This window comes from Limulus polyphemus, unplaced genomic scaffold, assembly GCF_000517525.1.
Source record: "Limulus polyphemus unplaced genomic scaffold, Limulus_polyphemus-2.1.2 Scaffold298, whole genome shotgun sequence".
In the NCBI taxonomy this organism is placed as follows: domain Eukaryota; kingdom Metazoa; phylum Arthropoda; class Merostomata; order Xiphosura; family Limulidae; genus Limulus; species Limulus polyphemus.
Window position 1 is genome coordinate 65922 of NW_013665908.1, and position 26070 is coordinate 91991.

General features: G+C 32.0%; 1 protein-coding gene across 4 annotated transcripts in view; it reads right to left on the reverse strand.

Moving 5' to 3' along the window:
* LOC106457163 (Kv channel-interacting protein 1-like) overlaps positions 1 to 26070 on the reverse strand; it is a 108906-nt gene that overhangs the window by 24157 nt on the left and 58679 nt on the right. For 3 of the 4 annotated variants that reach the window (XM_022382986.1, XM_022382987.1, XM_013916550.2), the window contains 2 exons: positions 20247 to 20490; positions 338 to 462 (listed from right to left, as the gene is read on the reverse strand). In XM_022382986.1, the coding sequence (XP_022238694.1) occupies positions 338 to 462; positions 20247 to 20421 (300 nt within the window). In that variant the 5' untranslated portion in view covers positions 20422 to 20490. The remainder of the gene's footprint in view (positions 1 to 337; positions 463 to 20246; positions 20491 to 26070) is intronic. The other variant, XM_022382988.1, reaches the window with a different exon arrangement.

The following is a 26070-nucleotide window of genomic DNA, read 5'->3' on the forward strand; positions in this document are numbered from 1 at the left end:
ATTTTTGTCAACAAACATAATAATAAAAAAATTTCATTGTGGTAAACGAAATAATAATTTGATCTAAGTAAGAGTTGTTTCCCTGATTTGTACAAAATCCTTACGTGATAGGAAAAAATTAATAATATTTTCGAAGTCTGCGTAGCTGAATTATGGAAAATCCGTTATTAAAACCAAAACAACTTTTGTGAAGTTTAAATTCGTCGGCCTGTGGAATCTTTGTAATTCAAATAATTTCAACATGCATCGTATAAAAATATTCTTTACATTGTCAGTATACTTCAAAACTTGTCTACAAACCAGAAATAAGTTTAGCTTTTGTTTCTTTATAACTTACCTGTTTAAATCCTTGGTACATTAATTTCAGTTCTTTCTTCGTAAATTTTGTCGTCCTACATAATGCATCGATCCCGTCAGGTTTACAACGTATTACAGTCATTTCCAAGTCTTCCACAGGAATTTCTAGGAAATACAAAATGTTATCTGGTACGTTATATAACATAATTATACTTAGGATACTTGAAACCGTACACAAAGTAGAAAGATGCAAAAAGACATAAAGGTGAGAAAATTTGGGCGAAAGACCTAAACAATACTTACATCTCCATTAGAGCCCATGGACAAAACCTGGGTGAAGGGTAGGAGGATAGATAAGGTTATTGTATGAAATAATGGCGTAGAGATATAGTGTGTGTAGGTTATAAGAGTGGCAGTCAGTCCATTAGAGAGGAGAGTAGTGAGGTGTTTTTAACTGGCTGTCTTCTCTCTAGTCAGTAATTTAAAATTAGGGGCGATAAACAGCCTAAATATCTTTGCCATAAATACAAAATACAAATTCTCACATATCTAAAAATAACATATTTTTACACGAAGGTAGTAGTTGCTTGTACGACAAGTGTGTGTTTGAATAATCTCAAACTTTTATGCAGTTACCAACCGCTATAGTACGTGAAAGTAGCAAAAACAGGTTTGTATATGTATAGCCGATTAAATCTCAATGAAAACTCGCAAATTTCGACCTTGTTTGGGTTCATGTCATCATCAGATAATCAGTTTCCCTTCCTTAAAGGTGCCCCCTCTAGCGGCTCAGCGGAAGTCAGAATGCTTATAACACTAAAAACTTGGTTTCGATACCCATGGGTGGCACAACACAGATAGTTCATTGTGTAGCTTTGCGCCTTACAACAAAATAAACAAACAAATCCTTCAAGGTAGAGCTGAATTCAAAAGACAAACATTGCCATCGTCATGATTTAAAAAATACTGTGCACATTTTTGAATTTCAGTTACATCTCTTAATTTTATTTCTGTTACATTATCAACTATAAAGATTAGTTCAGTGGCTGTCCATTTAATTTCATGGTTAATTTCTGAAAAATATTCAGGAATAAAAGATTGATCAATTTTCTTAGACAGAAAGTTTTGAAACTTTCTTTTGATTTAATGATGTTTTAACTTATGAATTGTTTATCCCTCATAACAGCTACTAGACTAATTAGTACACTTATTGCGTAGCAAATATAAGAGAATTAAATTAAACCCAATGCATAAGTTAGCTAAGCTAATCAAATAAAATTTAATAAGCTTTGGTGTAATGTTAAATATTCAGCCGGTTGTAGGATGTATAACAAGCACATTCAGGACAAAACTTATTTAGAGAACATGTATTATCTAGTTCAAATATTTGGTCATAATATTAGTATTTTTAGTTTGTTTTTAAATATATAACTATTTACGTTATTTAGTGATGGAAATAGGTACACAATTTGCCCAAAGTTCGTAAATATGTGTAGGCTTACACTGCTTTCTTAGTCGGTAACAGAAGTAGTGAAATTAATTCAGTTTTTAAGTACGTAATTTTACATTAAAGCTTCAACATTACTTGCATTTAATATAAATAATAAATGGTAATGTAAGAAAATCTGATATTCGTTGTAAGAAAATTTTTGGTGAAAAAAATCCTTCAGAGAAGAACTATTAACAGGAAAAAAAACATATATTGAAAACGTTTTTTCAGCTCAAACTGTTAAAAGGTTTCGTTTTGAAATGTTTAAGTAACGTTATTTCACGACTGATACTTGCAAATATTCCTACAGTAGGTGACAAAAGTAATAACGCTATAAAAGTGAGTATTATTTTATGAAAAGTTAAGTTTCTTATATATAAACATTTTCAATTAAATGGATGATATTAAAAGTTGTAATATTTATAGGTATTTCGAAAACAAAAAGATGTTACTGGTTTTAAGTTGTATAAAGACTAAAAATAAAAACGTGTAGAAGTATTGAGAGAGGAATCAACTATTTTTATTAACACTATAAAAGTGTTATAGAAATTTGTCTTGAAACGTAATGCAATATTAAACAAAATCAAAACATACCTTTATATTAAAAAAGTTACATATACATATAAGAACAACCATTCCATATAACGTTTAATAATATGTGTCTAAAAATAATAATCATTGTTAAGCTAAAGCGTTGCATTAAAATAGACGAATATTAAAGCCTTTGCGAAAGTGTGTTGTCTAAACTTCCTATGTATTGATTGTACGTACATGAGGCCTGATAGTGATTCCAGCCAAGTTAGAAGGACAGAATAACTCTGCAGTGAATCTATATATAGAACCGAACTTTTGTCCAAATCTGGGATACTTCTACAGCTATTCTAAATGCTGGAATCCTACTTTTAATACGTTTTTACAGATCCAAACACTCTTCCATCACATTAAAAATGGAAGCTTCATATCTGTTTTAAATTAAGGGAAACAATCACTTAACAAAGTAATAAAAGTATTGATGTGAACTAGGACTTGACAACTGTAGCACATATATTAATATTTTAATATTGATATGAACTAGGACTTGACAACTGTAGCACATATATTAATATTTTAATATTGATATGAACTAGGAGAGCCGTATATGATCAACGCTGCGTGGCGGAGGTATCCGCTCTACTGAGTTTCCCTTTAGTTTACGTGTGATATTGCTTATCAAAACAGTTTGGTTTGAATTTCGCGCAAAGCTACACGAGGGCTGTCTGCGCTAGCCGTCCCTAATTTAGCAGTGAAAGACTAGAGGGAAGACAGCTAGTCATTACCACCCACCGCCAACTCTTGAGCTACTCTTTTACCAACGAATAGTAGGATTGACCGTCACATTATAACACCCCCACAGCTGAAAGGGCGAGCATGTTTAGTGGGACGGGGATTCGAACCCGCGACCCGGAGATTGCGAGACGAGCGCCCTAACCAAAATATTTTACATGCACAAACCAGTCTTATTAGAATAAAGGGATCAGCCACATAAAAATATGGTAGAGAAATATAGTCAATTTATATGAAATGCAAACCTTGTAAATATGTAATATAAAAGTGAGTAAATTAACCAACAAGGATTTGGGGAAACTTCGCCCCCTTTATTTATATTCATGTTGCCGCTTGTTAGGGTTGCAATATAAGTTTTAATCAGATGAAAATAACAAAGAGACACATTAGAGTCAATTTCTGAAATAAAATCAAGAAAACAACTTCACTGACATTTAGGTGCATACTTTTCGAGTTTTGTAAGCTGTAAACTGAAAAGTACAAGAAATAATGTTTAAATTCAGTTGAAAAGTGATACGGCTTGCCTTACGGAATTAGATGACGTTAGACGTTTTCACGTTGTAGTTTAACTCTAGCAACCAAACCTTTAAATATTAAATGCTAAAACTTTTCACAATAATTTTTAGCACCTGGAGATGTGCCTTTACTGTGAAGAAAAGACTTCATTCGATATAGAAGTATTTGAAAATTTTCCAAAAATCTTTAGGCAGAATATGTTAGTCAGATCGTTGCTCCGCCTAACTAGCCGCAAGGTTTCAATAAGCATAATGTTTTCTTTTAAAGTAAAAAGCGAGCTTCCGTAATCGTCATTTAAAAAAGATAGTTAAGGTTAAAGTTTCATTAAACTTTCAAGAATATTACTGTTAATGATATAAAAATAATTTAAACGATATAGTGGGCTATGAACTGTTTTCGAGCTATTTTGATTTTAAAAGTTTGTAAGTTTCAAAGCCTATTGTTGATAATAGGCCTGTGGAATAAGTTTTCTATGGACTTCTGCTGGTTTCCTCGATTTCGAGGTGACGGTTTGGGCTCCATCAGACTTGATGTAAGATTCAGCATACAGCCCGAAATTTCTTCTCAAAATCAAGAAGAAACGGAAGGAGAAATACATAGAAAACGTGATCCACATGTTGAACACATTGTCTAAATTGTAGGCCTAGTAATAAGTAAGAAGAACCACTTCTACTCCAGTTGGCCCGGATTTAACTCTATCCAATATGGAATTAACCACACTATATCTGATATATTCAGTGCCGACGAGGCTCGCCAAATGCTGTAATTGATCAGGACAACAGACATAACAGTCCAATCCAATAAACGTGGTAGTAATTTTGATTTAAAAACGTTTAATCATAAACTGTAACGTTTAGGACTGAACGCAATCGGGGATGTTCAGAAAATTTTATCTTCTGTCTCACTCAAGATACTACTTGAGGATAAAAATTAAATCAAAGAAAGAAAGAAAGAAAAAATGTAAAAATAGAATAAAAACCTTGCACATTTGATTTTTCAACTTGAATGTTATGAATGTCATGCAAGCAAAAGAGCCGAAGGCGGCACCAGGAGTGAGCTATCACACAAAATCAACGGGTGGGGGATCTATAGATCCGATACCCAAAATTTTTTATGTGGGAGGAAAACGGGAGTACCCCGAGAAAAAACACTTTCACTACCTGGACGCCGAATATTCTATCCGGGTAGTGCCTTAGCCAGGAATCTGAAACGAGAGGATTATTATAACACTACAATTAGATTATTATAACACTACAATTAGATTATTATAACACTACATTGAGATTATTATAACACTACATTTAGATTATTATAACACTACATATTAATGATTAAATATAAAATATGGAGATTTGTTGGTGCGGCATGTGTTAGGTGTTGCGGCTAGTGTTGTAAATTGCTGTGTTGACGAGTTTCTTCTATTTGCTATCTGATAATATCTTTTAGCTAGTTTTATAATTCTTTCTTTAAGGCTGGGTATAATGTTAAGTGCATCTAGGTAGCTAGATGGGGTGTATTTCGGTAATCTCAGAGCTGTTCGGATTGTTTGATATTGTAATACTCCAAGTTTTGTCATTAGATCATTGGACCTGTTGCATGTAATCATGCAGTTTATATTCAATGAATGGTCTGATGTATGATTTGTATATAGTGAGGACTGAGTCTGGTGCACAGCCTTTGTGAGTGCCTCCTATTTTCTTTAAGTACATGATCCGTTGACTGACTGATTTGCGTTCTTTTTATAAGTGGTCTGTCAGTTTAGCGATCTATTAAAAGTAATGCCAAGAAATTTAACAGTTTTATGAAATTAATGACATAACAGTGGTCAAGACGTTACTTATATAATCAATTGCTTGAACAATAACTATATCGGTGTGAACTAGATTAAGTTGGTGAGTTATAATATATTGTCAATTATTTATGTCATTACAAATCAAAACTACATTTACGATTGAGCTATAATATATTGTCAATTATTTATGTCATTACAAATCAAAACTATATTTACGATTGAGCTATAATATATTGTCAATTATTTATGTCATTACAAATCAAAACTACATTTATGATTGAGTTATAATATATATTGTCAATCGTACTGCAAGACTGTTTTTTCGTATATACATATAGTAAATTCATCTTCCAATGTTGTTGTTTTCGCTTATCCATATAATCGATTTTACTGCAAGGTATTCTTATTTTCCTGTTGTTGTTTTTTTGTATATAAATTAAGCAATCAGAATTTTTAACTACAGTTGAGCAAGTTATATACAGCATATATGAATAACAACCACTCTGGCTCATTTGCTATGAACTTATAAATATTTTACAACACACCCTGGAGGTAACTTAAATAATGTCAACCTTAACAGCAACGTACGATATGAATTATTTACTGTTATTACAGCAAACTTCACGAAGAAGCATATTGATTTAAGTAAACACAAATACAATCAACAGGGAAAATCTTCTATTTTTTCAAGCATCTGGCTCATCTTCTCGTTATAGAAACGAGCACATACTTAATTCAGAATATTCTTTCTTCCGTCCAACCACTAGAGCAGGATATATTTCACAAGTTGTTAAAGTTCTGGAATACTCAGTATCTAAGGGGATTAGAGAGATACAACCAAAGAAACGAATGGTTGTTGTTTAAAAAAAAGTTTCCATACATTTTACAATTCTATGGAGTAATATCTTTCCGCATGATTTATGTGAGCTTCAAGTACATCTATAATTAATTCTATTATTTGACACAACTAGAAAAAACGGGTATATTAATTTGAAAAAAAAAAGTGTAAATTTATTTTGACAGGTACAACTAACTCTTGATATTCATATAATTTCTTCTTCGTCTTTCCGTGTCTATATCATATGAATAAAAATGGAAGTTTGCTTGTAATTTATTCTACCTAGAAAAATCTTGTTTTTAGGGAGACTAGTAAGATCACAGCGTGCCTTCCGTTTGTTTATACAGTCTTGTCACACGCGGCGGTATTAGTAACATCATAGTGTTTGTTCTGTAACCTTCTATTCCCGGCACATTTTGTTACAAGTATTATTAATTACATTTTAATATCTGTTCCGTTATTTTAAATTTCCTACTGAAACTTGCCACCAGTCAATCAGGATGCCCTTCTCGTGTAGTTTTAAGGGTCGGCGACTATAGTTTACCATTGTTCTCTATTCCTTACTGCCTGCATCAACTATCCTAATTAAAGCTTCTCATGGCCAATACATTTTCTAATCTCATTGAGCCAAGTGAATCTCTACCTGCTTCTCACTCTTCTTCCTTTGATTCAACTCATCAGAATCCCTGCCATCATAACCACAGATCTAATTACATGCTTAAAGTAGCGCATCTTCCATTTCCTACAGATGTCAAGCAGTTGTCTTTTTTGTCAATCCACGTTACAAAACTTTCCCATTAGTTTTTATTTCTATGTAACTGGTCTTCATCAGTCGTCTATAATAACACATTTCAAATAGTGAAACTTGTTAATAATTAATTACACCATAAAAATGAGTCCCATCATTTCATTCTTCCTATGCGATCTTGTTATATACTATTAAGTATTATAAATCGTGTCGTTAATATAACGAGTGTTCTGTTTCTTCGTTCTTCCCATATACAGTCTTATTTAAAATTAACTAGACACATTGTAATGTGTTCTGTTATTATATAAATCCTGTGAAATCCTGTTAAAAATATGTTGTGTTATTTTATTTATTGTTCCAGGTGTGACTACAGTGATCACACCAATTAAGGAATAATCGAAGTTTTCGATATTTTAGGTAGGACAAGACACAATTAGTTATTGGATAACATCAACAGCACTCTAAGTTTATTTTTATGAAAAACAAGCGCAAGATGGCTTATCAATATGATCTGTTAGTGGTTTTTCTGTTGTCCATAAAGGTGAAGGAAACACGTAGTGTGTTCTCAGATAGCAGTTTGAACAATAAAAGATCGAGATTGATAGTTAATCATCCCCAGATCACCCTATTACTTATGACTTTCGTTGGTTGAGGTCTGATTAATCATATCTATGACGTTCAATCACTGAAAGATGTAAGACTTTGAAAGTGGTTACAGTGAGAAGAACAAAGTAAGTTAATCTTATGAACCCTTCTGCGCTCGTAGTTATTTTTTCCCATTTTGATCGGTTTCTGATTACTTGTAACTTCGAAGACACTTCATTGTGACTTCATCCATAACGTTTGGATTTCATGTAAACACCACACCTCCCAACCTTGCACATGCAATTGAGACTAGGATAAACATGACTTTTAGACATCCTTCCAGTCTATATTGTCCATGTTAACTCTTAAAACAGGTTTTCTCTAAGTAAATTACTTTGCAAATGGCAATGGATTTTCACCAAAATCTTGACAAACACGGGAAAAATAATTCATTTTGAAATGAAGATTTTTCTGTCAGAGATGAACCGATGAGAGCACAGAAGTCTTATTGTTCGAAAGATCTAATACTATGTTTCGTTGAAATGCAGTTATAGTGCTTTTTTGATTGTTTATCGGATACTGTGATGAATAAAACAGCCACTAAATGCTCTCCACAAATAGAAATGTCTAAATGTTTTTGTTTGCAGAACATTAAATATTTCTAATACTTGTGTAGTGTATCCTAGATGTCATAAACATGTTGAAAGTCATTCTGACAATGCAAATTGAGGTCAAAATGGAATGGCTCTAAGCAAAAGTAGCCTTGCTTTTGAAAACATTTTTCATCAACACCAAAACAACATTTTTGAAGTTTCTTTATTTTTTTTCGAAGCAAGAGCTCGAATTCTATTTCAAATGAGAAATCAATCTAATGGATTTTGTATTGTTCAAAGATGCCACAAAACCACGAAATGTCTGAACGATCTACTCAAGATTTTAGGTGTGAAATCACCTAAAATTAATTACATTTTAGGTGATTCCGTTACACTGATCGTTCGAAATGTCTGAACGATCTACTCAAGATTTTAGGTGTGGAATCACCTAAACTTAATTACATTTTAGGTGATTCCGTTACATTGATCGTTCGAAATGTCTGAATGATCTTCTCAAGATTTTAGGTTAAATAATATTGTACGTGATTATAGTTTTGTGCATGCTCATTTCATACGTGTAAAATGATTAATCATTCATTTATTTATTATGGACCAAAGTCCAGTAAAATATCTATAGAAACCAATTATTAGTGCGGCTGAATATTATACTCCACCTATGTTTGACGAGGGGAAATATTTTTTGTTTGATTGTTTGGAATTATACACATAGTTATACACAATGGGCTATTTGTGCTCTGACTACCACGGGTATCGAAACCCGGTTTCGAGCGTTGTAAGTCCGCAAACATGCCGCTATACCACTGGGGGGGGGGGCAGGAAAATATTTAATGCGTGTTTTAAACAATCGCTCTAACATTCTATGATTTCAGGCTGTACTCGTTTCTCACCAGTAACCCAGGACTAGCTCCAAACAACAATAATAAAAAACACTTTATCAAGTCTTACTTTAAAGCGTGGATTTTATTCATGTTAGTGGTATGTTTTCTCTTCATTTTATGAATTACATGCCTCATCTCTATATAACCGATACTGGAATGAAAAGTTGAAAAAATAATAAAACAACAAAAAACGAAATGTCTTGCAGAATTAAAGATCAAATAAAACTTTAATGAAGCAAAAAGAACCATGTCTTGTATTTCAATAACGAATACATGTTGTAATATTAAGGGTGACCTACATGCTGAGCCTATTTGGTTAATGTCAGGACTCGGTTTATGTATGAGCAAGCTCTCTTTTATACGAGACTCTGTTCATCATTGGCTCTTGCTAAGATCGTAAAATAATTCAAATGGAACAACATCTACTCATCTAAGGTATACCCGAGTACGCTCGATCTAGTTATTGATCTGAACTTTAATACGAGTTAACAATTTTCTTTTAGTAGACCCGATATAACCTTTCTGACAGCAGGGACAAGTAAATATGTAACTTACAGTTAATGACTATAATGCTGGAATACAGTACTTAAATCTAAAAGAAGAAAAAAAACTGTCGGTGACAAGTAGATTTAAAAATACATCCCAGCTGTATTTAAGGAAGGAACCTAAAAATAATAATTCCTAACTAAATTTTAATAATGAAAGGATATTTACCCATGTATGACAAGGTAATACCCGCAAAATATTCTTAAATTATGTAGGTAGATGATTTACTAAACCTGCACTCAGTAAGATAGTTACAAAGTATTCTGTTAATATTATGAATAGAAAAACCATTTTTACCTATGAATTCTTTGATGTTATTGAATTTTTTTGCGCAAAGCTACATAAACACTAGATGTTTGATATGCACAGTTTTAACCAAGTTTTCTTTAAAAACCTTTTGTACAAAACTTGCGAAATTAAAGCACAAACCAGAAAATGCTATTATGGTATACTTCACATTGAAGTGGCCATTATTATTACTATAAATCAATGTGTCAAGAGTTTATGATATTGTTGATGTTCAACAGCAAATTTTATACTCATATGTCTGCTTTTCAAGTACTCAAGAAATTGAAAAGTTTGACCCGAGTTTCTAAAAATGGTAAATGTATGATCCACATATTTACGATAGTAAAGCGTTTTAAAAGATTGCGGGCAGTCTTCTAACTATTGTTTTTCATGATAGCACACAAAAAGATTGGCCAAAGAGAGCGCCATCAATCTGATCGTAAAGTTAGACGTTAAGAATAAAATTAGATTTCTTTGTGACAAAATTCATCAACTTGAAAATACTGATTTTGTAATAGTCAAATTATCAGAGTTGTTATTAGCTATCCAATAAGCATTAACTTGTATAGTTTCATGTAATGGTACGTTTGTATACATCGACTCAACATCAAAATGTGGGAATTTGGGAAAAAATGTATAACTTACGTGATGAGGTTCACAGTCTGTAGAAGAATGTAAAAATTATCTTCTGAGAGACCCTACAACAAACTGTTAACCTAATCAGGTAAATTGTACATGTCTACAGACTGTTAACCTAATCAGGTAAATTGTACATTGTAGACATGTATAATTTACATGATTAGGTTAACAGTCTGTAGAAGAATGTAAAACTTATCTTCTGAGAGACCCTACAACAATGTACAATTTACCTGATTAGGTTAACAGTCTGTAGACATGTACAATTTACCTGATTAGGTTAACAGTCTGTAGAAAATGTATAATTTACCTGCTGAGGAATATGTACAATAAAATCTATATTTTACTTTCCGAGTAGTTTGTGCACGAATTTAGAGATATATTTAATTATCTTTTTATCTGTGTTCGTTTTTTTCTCGCCTTTTTAATCGCTTATTCTATGTATCGATATCTATCTACTTCTACATGCATTTATCTAATTATTAACATTTGAGTCTTGCTTGCCAGATGCAATTAGAAAAAAAAAGATATAATTATCCGTCAAACATTAGTTAAACGAAAAACATAGGAATGAAACTTTATTTTCAACCTGAGCAATACTTTATGCGCCCTTGAGATTAAAGAACAAGGACAGAGAGACTCCTGCGATTCAAATATAGCCGTCTTTAATTTCGAACTACTGACCAGGGAGAAGGTACATTTGAGCAGTACCCGCCACCCCAATATGTCCAGAATAATGGGAGTGACTGTCATTTTCTAACGTACTTATTGCTGAGAGTGCAGAGCGTGTTCAACAACATGACTTCTCGAGGCCCTTATCCTTCGATCCGCAGTCAGACACGCTAACAAAAAGAATTAGTTAGCATCTTCTACTTGATCAATGTTCAGTGTGAACTAAACGTATGTAACACGCTTCTTTCCGAACGAAAGATCGATAGAAAAAGTGAAACGATTATTCTAAGTTTTTAATTAATTTCAAGGAACCCACGAAAAGGGCAATGTTTTTGTTTTCCTTAAAACTACAAATAAATTAACAAGATATTTTAGGAAAGGCTCTTGGACTCCAACCAGAGAAAATCACAAAAGACTACAAAATTTAATTTTTTTTTCTAATTCTGCTTTTCCAGATGGTCTTGACATAAAATTTGTGAAAGTATGATATATTTACTAAATTCTGGCGTATACAGCAAAAGCATTTCGGTTTTCTGCACATCGAACCTCATAATCTATTGCTTTTGGATGGTTTTCATTGATCAATGCTGTGAATTTCCCGACACAGTCGCGAAAATATATCGTTTGTTGTGTCTCGATTAATTCTCCTACGATACCCAAAGTACAAAAAAGTTTTGGTGAAAGTTTTCTTACGTCTGCATTTGGTACTTTTATCGAAATTCGAATTACGCGCGCGCGAGAAAGCATGGTATCTCGAAAACGATTTCTGTCGTGCGAACATTAGAAAATCATATAAGAAAGTCCAAAATAAATTATAAAAGTTGAAGATATATTTTATCCAATAACCTACAGATTTTGAAAATACTCGCTAGTTAATGTTCAATTTCTTCTGTTACACAATAAGAAAAATACAGCAGAGTTACTGCAACAACAAAAATGTTTTAATTATGAATTTCAGAGGTTATTTAAGATTTTTTAAACCAAGTTTATGGAAATTCAAATCAATTCTTTAATAGAATATCCTTAAGGATCCTTACATCTGACAGTTTAAGAATAATTCAAGCTTCTTTGGTTAACATGAGCGAATTTATTTTCTGCAATCAATATTCAAATAATCAACAACAATTAGTCTTGGGTGTTTAATAAGTAAATGGTTTATGCTTCACGGACTTCTCGTCACCTTTTATTTATATATTTTCAAATTGTCATATAGGGTTTTCCAAGAGTTAGTTGCGTGCTAATTATTCTTTAACCATTTAAGATTAATGTAAGAATACATGTAAGTAACACATAAGTATAGTGTATAGACTTGTCAGTTTTTGTTTTTGTGCTTTTGAATTTCGCTCAAAGCTACAAGAGGGCTATCTGCGCTGGCCGTCCCTAATTTAGCAGTGAAAGACTAGAGGAAAGGCAGCTAGTCGTCACCACCCACCGCCAACTCTTGGGCTATTCTTTTACCAACGACCGTCACATTATAACGCCCCTACAGCTGAAAGGGCGAGCATGTTTGGTGGGGCGGGGATTCGAACCCGCGACCCGCAGATTGCGAGTCGAGCTCTCTAACCCCCTGGCCATGCCAGGCCAGTAAACTGGTCAGTGAGATTGTGTTGTTGCTGCAAGTCAAATATTAGCCACAGAGGAGGTCTTAAAAGTCTGTAGTAAGTAACTGTTTGGCCACTTTGTAGATTTGTGACAAAAATAAACAAATAATTTTATTAAATGTTTGTGTATTTGGGCAATAGATTTACAAAGTGTTTTTCTAGATAAATGAAATCATTTAATATTATACTTAATGATCTGAACTCACGTCCTTAATACGTTCTTCTAGATAAATCCTGTGACGAATCATTAAATTCATTAATCATCACCCCATGACATTTGATTTGATTTTTTAACCTTTTTTCTAGATGAAATAACGATAAAAAATACATTTTTGAAACAAAAGAGCAGTAAGAATATTAGAACAAAATAACAGCTGTTTAATGTTGTTAAAGTGAATACAAATTTATAAATCGTTATGATTATCTTAAATAGGCTGTTAGTATAATATGATTCTTCACTTAGCGAGTTTATCGAGTGGCCAATGTTTTTGCTCTAAAGTCAAAAAGAGTTCGAATCTAACAAAACATTCATATTTATAACTACTGGACAAACTTACACTTTTAATATATTCTTTATTATAGTTTAATGGACACAGTCTTTCCCCTATAATTAAAGGAAGTACCCTGTTATGTAAAAGTTAAAACTAGTTTATTGTCGGATGTACGGAATATCTGTGTCTCACCACGTTAACCTGGCCTCATCATTGTTTATTGACGGATATACAGAATATCTGTGTTTCACCACGTTAACCTGGCCTCATCATTGTTTTTTGATGGATATAGAGAATATCTGTGTTTCACCACGTTAACCTGGCCTCATCAGGTACAACAACTGTTGTTTTTCCTGTTGTTATGTATAATAAGGGAAATTTAATTTGTGTTATTGATGAGTAGAAGTGAAGTTGTACATGATGAAACATTAAAGGTGTAATGTGCATTACAGTACTAATTAAGTGCAGACATTCTTCGTTGCTAATTAAATTTACTTATGTTCTTCTATTAAATGATTTTTTTTGGCATAAATGACCAAATAATAGCAAGTGCGGTATCAACTTTACAGCTGAAAAAAAAAACGGTTAAAAAAAATAATGTATTTTCATGTACGTCTTACGTACTCGTTTTGATGTACTTTAGACTGCTTGGGTTTGATCTTGTATTAGAAAAGTAAAAACCAGGCTATAAGGCTTAGTTGGTGTTCCAGTTGGAACTTATTCGATTACATTAAACTCAAGACATCTTTTATGTAACCAAAAGGTCCAGTGTCTGTTTTATGGCGGAATGAACTTTTTAATGACGAAACAAAAATCGTACAGAAATGCTGTTTTCAACATTGACTGATTTTAAGTTCACGGTGATATACATTTGGAGATAAACTTATAGGAATGTAGTGAAATAATTAATTTTATACGGTGAAAACGTTTTGTAAATAGGCTGTAAATTTGTAAATATTGTGAAAAATTAAAATATAACTAGAATATTCTTAAACCAGTTGTGCCTCATTTAAAAAACGTTTCATGAGATAACTAATGGTCAATTTTAAGTGACTAAGGAAATTCACATGAATAATACGTAGGATTAGTTACAAACCAATTAACACATTTGATGAGGTTGTTTGGAAATTCACATGAATAATACGTAGGATTAGTTACAAACCAATTAACACATTTGATGAGGTTGTTTGGAAATTCACATGAATAATACGTAGGATTAGTTACAAACCAATTAACACATTTGATGAGGTTCTTTGGAAATTTACATGAATAATACGTAGGATTAGTTACAAACCAATTAACACATTTGATGAGGTTGTTTGGAAATTCACATGAATAATACGTAGGATTAGTTACAAACCAATTAACACATTTGATGAGGTTGTTTGGAAATTCACATGAATAATACGTAGGATTAGTTACAAACCAATTAACACATTTGATGAGGTTGTTTGGAAATTCACATGAATAATACGTAGGATTAGTTACAAACCAATTAACACATTTGAAGAGGTTGTTTACAATGATGAACGTAATCCATCATTTGTAAAACGTCTCATCTTTCTTTGTTTCATCCGAATCTTTAGTTTAAAAGTTTGATAAGCTTATGCTCTCTCTTAAACTTTTCTAATTCTTTACTCAGAAGTTTGTAATATATACAAATATACATAAAACAGTCTTTTTTTCTAACTTTTTTCACAGGCAAGTATATTAAACAAATGAATGTAGATACAAAAAATGTATATAGATAATGTTATGGTAATTGAATATGGAAGCACATTGTTCTAATATAATAATAAAATGGCAACCAACGATTTATAAGCATAAGGAAGTGGTTTATATTTGGTGACAATTAGCTTTTATTAAGGTTAAATTTCTATATGTATACATATACATAGATAAGTACAGATACTTTAAAACAATCGATTTTATATAAAATACTAAAGAGATCAAAAATGTGAGTTATTTTCATCGAACAACACATTTTCTTACATACATACATAACATAGTGTGACAAATGTGTGTATATATATATATATAGTTAGCAATAAGATAATGCCTCATTATATAATCTCTATAGCATCCCTGTGCTGTCTAGTTCTGTGTGTTTGTTTATATGGCCTGGAAAGCTGGGCACGTGTAAGGAAGATTTTAACAAAAAAATACACCCAACTCCAAGAGTGCTGATATCTTCCATCAGCTAGTATGTAATTCGAAGGGATGTTTTTAAACACTTTTTTTTAAAACGCGACTTTATGGATTTAATTTTACATATGTGTAAAATTGCTCGTCGAGTAGTTATTTACTTTGTCGTGTTTAACTTTTTTTTTACATACAAATGCTAGGCAAACTTTCAAAATATTTCGCATTGCAAAAGTCGAGAGTGTAATCCAAGCGTTAAAATTTGATTGAAATCCTTTGAATAATTTCTAACCGTACTGCACTGCGTATCAAAAGAACACGCGCAAGATCGCGCCCGCCAACTCATGCGTAATCAAGTGGCTCGAGGCAAAAATATGAAGAAATATGTTCAATATGCTAGCTTGTTAGATCTGCCTCGGTACGAACCGTTAGCTGTGTGTGTTGTCAAAGAGTATGAAAAAATATCATGTTTTCATGGTGTGCAAATATGAAGCATTTTAACATGCCTGTCCTAAGGACATAAATCTTAGTCTGATTATTCAACATCTCAATCTGTTTTATTCGCTTCCAGAAATAATGGTGAGAAGGTTCTAATTATAAAAACACAATCACTTTAGATTTTAGTTTCTTTGAAGAAGTGATAAACAAAAGTATTTATAATTGTAATATGGAGACGGGGGGGAGGCAGAAGGACTAATTTACTCCCCAAAAAGTTACATTTTGTTTGTATGTTTGTAGTTAAGCACAAAGCTACACAATGGACTATCTGTGCTCTGCCCACCACGGGTATCGAAACCCGGTTGCTAACGTTGTAATTCCGCAGACATACCGCTGTGCCACTGGGGGTGGGGCAAAAGGTTAGACAAACCTGACAAAACTACCAGTTTTACGCTGTAACTGTACGTACTATTCAGCTCATATTCTTGTATTTTCACTTTAGAAAAACACGTAGGATTTGACCTTCCCCCCAAATAAAACCACAAATTATTTTGTTGATAACGTTATTCATTGTCTCAGTCTTTGTTTTTGTCATTTCAATTCATTAGCTGAAGTATGTATATATATATATTGTTTTCATTTTTCAAATACATATATATTGTTTTCATTTTTGCAGGTATTAAATTGAATTGTGCTGCTTTAGTTAACTTGAGAAGACCTAAGACTTTACTGTATAAAATAATTAGACATGTATATGAGGTGCATCATTAAGATGTCTTACTAGAATCATCTGTCAATGTTCCTATATGGCTCTAATCACATAACTACGATGTTGATAAAAATAATCTTATTATTGTTGTGTTTCTCTTGGGAAATAAGTTAAATTTATGAAAGAACTGAAACATAAATGGAAAACGTGAACAATGCGCAAAACTATTCTGATGTGATAATAATCTAAGAAAGTTAATTAGATCAACCTCGTTACAGGAATTTTTACCATTGCTATTCACAACAATAACGCTTAGCAGCAAGATCTAAACACATTACTTCTGGTACAAGGTGTTACCATTGTTATTCACAACAATAACAAGATCTAAACAGTTTACTTTTGGTACAAGGTGTTACCATTGTTATTCACAACAATAACAAGATCTAAACAGTTTACTTTTGGTACAAGGTGTTACCATTGTTATTCACAACAATAACAAGATCTAAACAGTTTACTTTTGGTACAAGGTGTTACCATTGTTATTCACAACAATAACAAGATCTAAACAGATTACTTCTGGTACAAGGTGTTACCATTGTTATTCACAATAATAACAAAATCTAAACAGATTACTTCTGGTAAAAGGGTCCGAGTATTAAATATCAAAAAAACTGCTTATTTGTATTTATTTCTTATGGAGTTATAAGAACCATTTGTTCCGGTTTAATAGACCTGCGCGACAGAATAGGTTTTCGTCACGAAAAATAACATTACGATATCTTATATGAAATCTAATTCCTATATAACAATTATGTACTATTACTATTACTAATACGCTGAAGAAGAATACTGATTTCTTTACCACGTATGTATCTTTTAATCAAACAATTTGATTAGGTATGTTTGGCTGAAATTACTGGATTTCTATTGTCTATTATTTTTTCGGAAAGATTGAAAAATATCATTCTTGCGTAATATATTTCAGATTCAATTGTTGTCATTGTTCCGAGTCTATGCGGTTATCTAAGTCTAATTATTAATCAGTGAGTAATTAAAAAGATAATAATTAGCCTTTCGTGATGGTATAGGCTACTAATGATGACAGTTATTGAGATCCGATCGCTACAACCTCACTTGATTTCGGGCTTACTTGATTTCGGGCTTACTAAATCTCTTTTAATTAAAACACACACACGAGTAGTGTTATGTGGTATAGTAATAGTTGTGACATAAGACGTTCTTTCATTATTTTAAATTCACATTCAAGCTTTTCCATCTGTCGTTCGATATTCTATTTTTGAAATTATTCGCTCTAGAATGAAATAAATCAGAAGGTGGCGTATGAAGTTTTAGGAAACTAACTCACTGAAATGTGTCTTCTTGAAGTCAGTGAAAAACTTTCATATCCAAAAAAATGTTTAAACTTAACCCAAATTTCTCTAAATAAATCAGCCTGTTCACAGCGAGCTCTAGAAAAACTGTTACATTTTAGCTGTTTGTCTTTCGAAAGAAGAGGACTACAAAACAGTAGCGAAAGATGAAAACAATAACTTTTGGTGAATTTGGAACACTATATTTTATGGCATTCATTCTCGTAAAAGTATTTTGTCAGTTAAAAAAAAATTAAAGCAGCAACGTTCTAAGACTTTTATGTTCAGCTTATACATATATAAAACCACTTCAGCCCACCTCTTGCCCAAGCCAGTCTCACACCTAACACGATTGTATTATACAGTTTTCGTGTTGTGGCAGAAATTGGATCATCAGAACTTTCCTGAAAGATTTAACAATTTACTGTTTCATTATTTTGTTTCGTATTATTGCTACAACGTCATTCATAAGAATGGCAAGATAATTTCTCAAATATATATATATATATATATACATTGACTCTGAACAACTATATAATCGGTTCATGGACGTCCCGAGGATTTTCTTAGGATAATTCGTTTCTGTTCTTGAGGCATCTTTCTTAGATATGTGAGTGTGTGTGTATATATATATATAAGTAAAACTGTACGTGATGTGATTATAACTCAATGATGCCCAAGTTATGTTGAAATAGATATTCATACATATTTTAAAAATAAGTTGAAAACTATTTTTCGTTCTTTAATTGAAGTCTAGGTATACGTCACAATTATGCATATGTAAATCTCTTCATAATAACTATTTTGTACCTTCTGTAATATAAGGTACGCGTACTGTCATTTAAAATCCTTCGGTTTAAGCGCTGTATGGAACCGTTTATGGAAATGAATAAATAGCCATAATCTTCTTAAGCGTATTTAGTTACCACAGCGTAAAAGAAAAACACAAAGGACTTATCATGGCCAGAACTTGATTTTACAGCACGGCATTTCCTTGGCCACTGTGGTCCTGAACGGTACGGTACTTGTTATTCAAATGGTACTGCTGACCGTTCAGTACGTTTGAATACGTAATGGTTGTATTAAGGATACTAGTGTTGCTTACAATTTGTAAGTAGATATGACGCCTCGTTGAAATAACGTTTATTTTTGGTCCAAACGGGGGTTCGTTCGCGCTCCATAACCCACCCACCGCTGGCGAAACCCCTGAATTTAGGAAGTATATCGGAAATAAATAAGTGCTCTGAAGATTCAACTTTAAGAAAAAAATCATAAGTATAAGTCATACTCTACGATATTTGCTCATTTGTTACAAAAATTAGATGTTTGCTTATTCGAAAATAAGGCAAATTATTCATATATGTGATACATTTTATATAATTTGTTGTAAAATATGTTTCTATTATATAATGAAATATAAACAAGTTGTTCTATTATATAATACGATATAAACAAGTTGTTCTGTTATATAATGAGATATAAACAAGTTGTTCTATTATAGAATGAGATATAAACAAGTTGTTCTATTATATAATACGATATAAACAAGTTGTTCTATTATATAATGAAATATAAACAAGTTGTTCTATTATATAATGAGATATAAACAAGTTGTTCTATTATATAATGAGATATAAACAAGTTGTTGTATTATAAAATACGATATAAACAAGTTGTTCTATTATATAATACGATATAAACATATCGTTATATTATATAATGAAATATAAACAAGTTGTTCTATTATATAATGAGATATAAACAAGTTGTTCTATTATATAATGAGATATAAACAAGTTGTTGTATTATATAATACGATATAAACAAGTTGTTCTATTATATAATACGATATAAACATATCGTTATATTATATAATGTAATATAAATAATGTGTTATATTATATAGCGTGATATTAATAATTAATCTAATATATAATGCTATTTTACGAAAGTAATACTGATGCAGTTTTACATAATTTCGAATAAATGTTTTCTTTGTTTTTGTTAGTTTGATGTTAACCACAAAACTACATTATGGGCTATCTGCACTATTCTTACCACGGGTATCGAAATCAGGTTTTTAGCGTCATAAGACCTCAAACTTATTGCTAAGCCACTGGAGGGGGTGAGTGGGGGACTCAAGTAACTGCAATAAGTAATGTCAAGGGAACAAGTAAATCAAACTTATAACCGAAACTAATGGAGTTGTAACAATCTGGTATAACAGAAAAGAAAACTAAACAATAATTTTAATACATTTTAAAATTACTTACGCGTGTTTCCAGCCCAGGTTTGACGAACGAACTGCAGTAGCCTTTGGTAAAAGGAGAAAATTGAAAATACCGCCCCCATCGGACACCAGACGTGAAGCTGGTCGTGTTGGAACTCGTTCAAGGTGTTCTTGGGATCACAGAAACCATATTTGTCTCTCTGGTCCACCTCAGTCATCTAGTTATGGATCTGCCACTTGAAAATGTCCTGTTGAATCCCGCCAACAATGGTTGGGCGGGATAAGAGCTACGTGAAAATCCATTATTGACTTTTTTTTTTACCAAGCATTTTTCATGTGTTAATGAAAAAATGTTCAGCAAAATCTTTTACGTTGTTTCCAAAAGAATAAACTGGATATCGCATGAATTTTGAGAATTAATTGAACTTATCACAGCCTCCTGCCCAAATAATTAGATATGCTGAACAAAATAAGTTGTTTAAAATAATTACAGAAAGTTTATTCAACATTTATACAAATATAAAGCAAAATTTACAAAATGCTAACTAGACTTACTTAGCCTAAATAATAACAAAGTCAGTGAATGCTGCTTTTTAAATATGAACCCAATCATTAAACAAAGATACACAGAAGCCAGGTTGAACATTACGTTTATCTAATGTGTTTGGTAATGATAATGAAAATTAAGTTTGAATAATTCTACAACACAGAGCTACGCTAAATGACATTTAATACTGTTTACGTTACCTTGAAAGATTTCTCTCTAATTCTTCATAGTTGTCTAAAACAATATTTTTACACTTCAATGCAAAACTTACCCCCTTCGTTCAAAAAATCCGTGAAAGACAAAAATGAATATTTAATATAAAAACTAAAGAAAATACAAACTTGTGTAACACCGGCTGAGTTATGATATTTTATCAGTGAAGAATTTGGCTTTATGTGAATGATTTTTTTTAAATATCTAATCTTTCAAAAAGACGATCTTTCATTTTCACACATACTAAAAAGGAAACAAATGTTGGCATATCTAAACGAATACCTTCACTATTCAAAGTTATCTCAACTTATTCATTTTAATCTGTATTTTTACAGGATTATCTTCCCTTGACGTCCTTTTTTCACTTATCATGCTTTAAAAAAGAATGTATGAAGAGTAAAAATTATCACAAATGAGCTATATATATATATTATTTTTATATTCAAAGAACTAATCATTCTCCATCAGCTCGAGCACTTTAATGGGACCTCATTCATGACCCAGCGGCAAAAATCATAAAAAATAATCTAAATCAAAAAGATAAAATGCAGTTCATTTTTTGTCTTCGGTAAACTTTAAAAGTATTGCCCTGCAAACGGTTTATTCACTGGCTCAGTTGCAATTGATGAATCAATGAAATTCGTAACCGGTTACTTTTAACTGAGATTTAATGTTAACAATCAGTATTGAGTTTTGGAGTTGATAACACAGGCCGGCGAATTTAAACTTCATAAAAGTTGTTTTCATTTTAATAACAGATTTTCCATAGTTCAGCTACGCAGATATCGAGAATAATATTCATTTTTCTCTATCACATAAGGAGTTTCTACAAATCGGGAACATCTTACTTAGATCAAATTATTATTTCGTTTACCACAATGAACACTTTTTATTATTATGTTCGTTAACAAAAATACAAACAAAGTGAAGAAAAGGGAAGAACAATGATGTCAAACGAATATGCATCCTCGTTCATCCTGATTTTTTTCTGTGAAATCTACGTCTTTTAGTCTCAAAACTACGTTTTGTGGTTTTCTTTTATGTATTGCGCTATGATGTTTTGTGAAAAATCTATACGTGATGGAGAAAAATGGATGTCATTTTCGGATTCAGCCTACAAGAATTACTGTAGAATATGCAAACATTTTAAGACAATAAAGCCATCGCAGGCCTGTGTAACCAATATCGAGATTTAGTGTTAATAATAAATACGGGGATTTAAAATTAAAAGCTATATTTATTTTCGATATTCAGAACAAACGCATGTTTGCTGTAAGCACTTTAAATAGTTTTTACCACGTGATTTTATTTTAGCGTCACTCAGAGAAACACGTTATTCAGGTGACATTATATGAATAAACGACCTTCTAATATTTCTTTGCTTGATAAGCATAAAACTACACAATGGGCTTCCTGTGTTATGCCCACCACGGGTATTGAAACCCGTTTTTAGCGTTATAATCCTTCAGACTTACCGCTGAACCACTGAATGAGGGGTCCCCTTTAATGAATGAACCTGACTAGTTCTATCAACACATTTACGAAATTAAACAAAGATGGTTAATTCAAAGTGTAAATATATTATACTAGTAGCTAATTCAATATGTTTTACAGTAGGCGTGTTTGTCTATTTTTTTTGTTGTTGTTGTTGTTAAGCGCAAAACTACACAATGGGCTATTTGTGCTCTGTCCACTGCGGTATTGAAACTCGATTTTGAGCGCTATAAACCCTCAGAAATACCGCTGAGCCACAACGGGGGAAGGGGCTTTTACAGAATTATTAAAACTACATTAAGAAATAGACAATATATCAAGTCATGCATCGTTACTTGAAGGCCATGTTTATAGACTTTTAACTGCGTAAACTGCAACACATGTGTATGTGTATATATAATAAATGATTTTGTTTTCAATGATTGGTTTAACTAATCTATTTTAGAATCAAGCGCCACCACAGGTAAACATATCGAAGATTTTCCCATGAACTATATTGACTGTGTTAGTACTGAAACTAAAAGTTAACAATATTTCTAGAATTAAATACCATGTTGGTATGAAATCTTTCTTCCTGCGAGTTAAACCAAGTTACGACAGTGCAAGATGTGCGAAAAACCTTAAATATTTTTTTCTTGCGGATATTCTACTAGACATTAAGACAGGCTTTAGAAAGCACTATGAGGCTAGCCTTCATTGAGTTCGATTTTTTTCGTATCTTTTACTTAGTTTCATTGTATTCAAAACGTGACTGAACATAAAGTCTGCCACTATTCAAATGTCCGAAATTAATAACAATCCAAAGCCTATGTTCCTTTACTTTCCCATCTCCATGTTTCCTCCTTTATCGAATTTCTATTCTCCCATTCGATTTACGCACACAGATCGAGATTACTGACAAAAGTGGCTTGTTCGTTGATGGAACTTATCTAACGAAAAATTAGCAATGATTTCATTGTAGCAGAGAGAGGGCGCTGCACGTGGTAGTAAATATACAGCCAATTAAGGCCAACCGTAACTGTTTTAAATCTAGCCATATATTATTTTATTCTTTGTACGTTAAGCATAGGCTTTGAATAATCAAATGAAATTTCACATATTTTTAAAATTTACTTATTAATATGTAAAAAAAGGTACATTTACGAAAATATATTGCTTTCAAAGAAATACGTTTACAAAAATAAATGTAATGACAAATTTTTGTTACGGCTACAACTTAATTTTTAACCATATGAGGTTTTTACAGAAGCTTGTTAGAATTCTACAATGAATAATGATTGTGTTTTAAATATCACGAAATGTATATTTATTTTTATTCACAAAAAGACTTCACTGTGATATTGTAGTTAATATATATATACATATTTAAAACACCATTATATGACTTCAGTGCGGTATTGTAGTTAAATATTTATACTTATTCAGAACAGCATTATAGGACTTCACTGCGGTATTGTAGTTAAATATTTATACTTATTCAGAACAGCATTATAGGACTTCACTGCGGTATTGTAGTTAAATATTTATACTTATTCAGAACAGCATTATAGGACTTCACTGCGATATTGTAGTTAAAATATTTATACTTATTAAGAGCACTATTATAGGACTTCACTGCGATATTGTAATCGAATATTTATACTGATTCAGAACAGCATTATAGGACTTCACTGCGATATTGTAGTTGAATATTTATACTGATTCAGAACAGCATTATAGGACTTCACTGCGATATTGTAGTTAAAATATTTATACTTATTAATAGCACTATTATAGGACTTCACTGTGGTATTGTAATTAAAATATTTATACTTATTCGTAACAATATTTAGAGGTTCCAGAATAATATTTTTCATAGAATATTTATACTTATTCACGACTACATGATATGAAATGTCACTGTTATACTATACTTCGAATATTTATACGCTGTATTATAAATAATAATGGGGGCAATGGGGAAAACGGGGATAAAAGGCAAATACTGGTAGCCACTGGGTTTGTATTTACTTTGGTAGATATGAGAAAGGAGAATATTTTGATCCATTAGGACTGTCTCCACATAATCTCAACATTAGAAACTCATCAAGAAGAACTGTCGAACTTACAACAAGAAAGTACTGAAAGAACGTATTCGTCTGTGTGTGTGTGAGTGAACAATAGCGTATATATTATACTTCTTATTGTTGTCGACATGTGTCCAATAAAGTTCAGTCCTCAAAGATTTATGAAAAATAGTAAGTGTTGTTATTCTATAATAGTGATTGATCACATTTATTATGTAGCCAAATGATTTACTACAGAGTTTGTTAACTAGATGTTAAATTAAAGTTAGTGAAACATTCGTTATATGTGTATAGAAAGTTTGTTGCTCATGTGTTTTGAAGTTAGATAGACTGATCAGGTCACAATGAGTCAGAGTGAAATGTTTCCGTGGTGTTAATGAACCACAGATGGAAATTAAAAGAACGTCTATATGCTGCATACTGTCCTACGGAATCATAGAAACATCTTTATTAAATGTACGTTGAAATATGTATACAATCTTTAGTAATATTTGTAAAATACATGTAATACAGATAAATATATATATATAATTGAAAAGAAAAACTTAAGTTGTGATCCCATGCAAATAATGAATAACAGCAGTTTTTTAATAACCTACGGACAATAAGATTGTCGTTAAAATAATGGTATTAACAGGATTCAGTCTAGACATTGATGACGTAATTATATGTGGAAGTACAGTTTCCACCATTGTAAAACTCGTGTAAGATAGAACTATAAAGAATGATGTGTAAAATGAAATATTTTGTCAAGTTGTATGGATAGCATAAAGTCAAACAAGTGACATAGAATATCACAAATCATTGCATGATATTTGAATAAACGTCTTTTTTAGGGCAATTTACGTATAAATGATCAAGGGATGTAATTAAATAAAGAACTAATGAATTAGTGTTTTATACCGATTTTATTCAATCTAGCCATGTTTAAACACGTTGATACATGCCGTCGACGTCACTGTTTCTGACATCATGGCCATCTGTCATGGCGGCCTAGCAATGCGCCTTTGGTTCCTATTCGTGGAACTATGACGTTATCGTCTCTGATGACATCATTCTTTCTATCCCTTCCCTCTATGCACGTGGAGCACGCTCTGGCGACAGATAATTTCCGCATCTGAAGAGCTGCCCTAACTACTAATATGGATCAATTTCGGACCCATAACGACTCAAAACGAGAACTGCAACAAGTCATATCCCAGCTATGGTAAACAAAGTGTGGCATCTTGTAACAAAAGAAAATCCACGAACACAAAACTCATTGGTTAAAGCTGTCCATATGCCTCAGGCAACGGTAGACAACATAATCAGGAAGGGTTTCCATCTGGAAATGAGGTTAACAAGGAATGGGTTCACCAATATAAGACCTTTAGTCATACTTGTAGTTGAACCTTCGCATACCTCAAATAGATGAAGAATAAGACGAATATTCATGCTATTCTATACGTAGACATACTGGTCAAGTCGCCGAACCCAGTGCCTAAGGATATCAGTGTGATTGGAATGTTGAAATTGGTGTTGGAAAACTGTTGTTTTTGTATATTAGA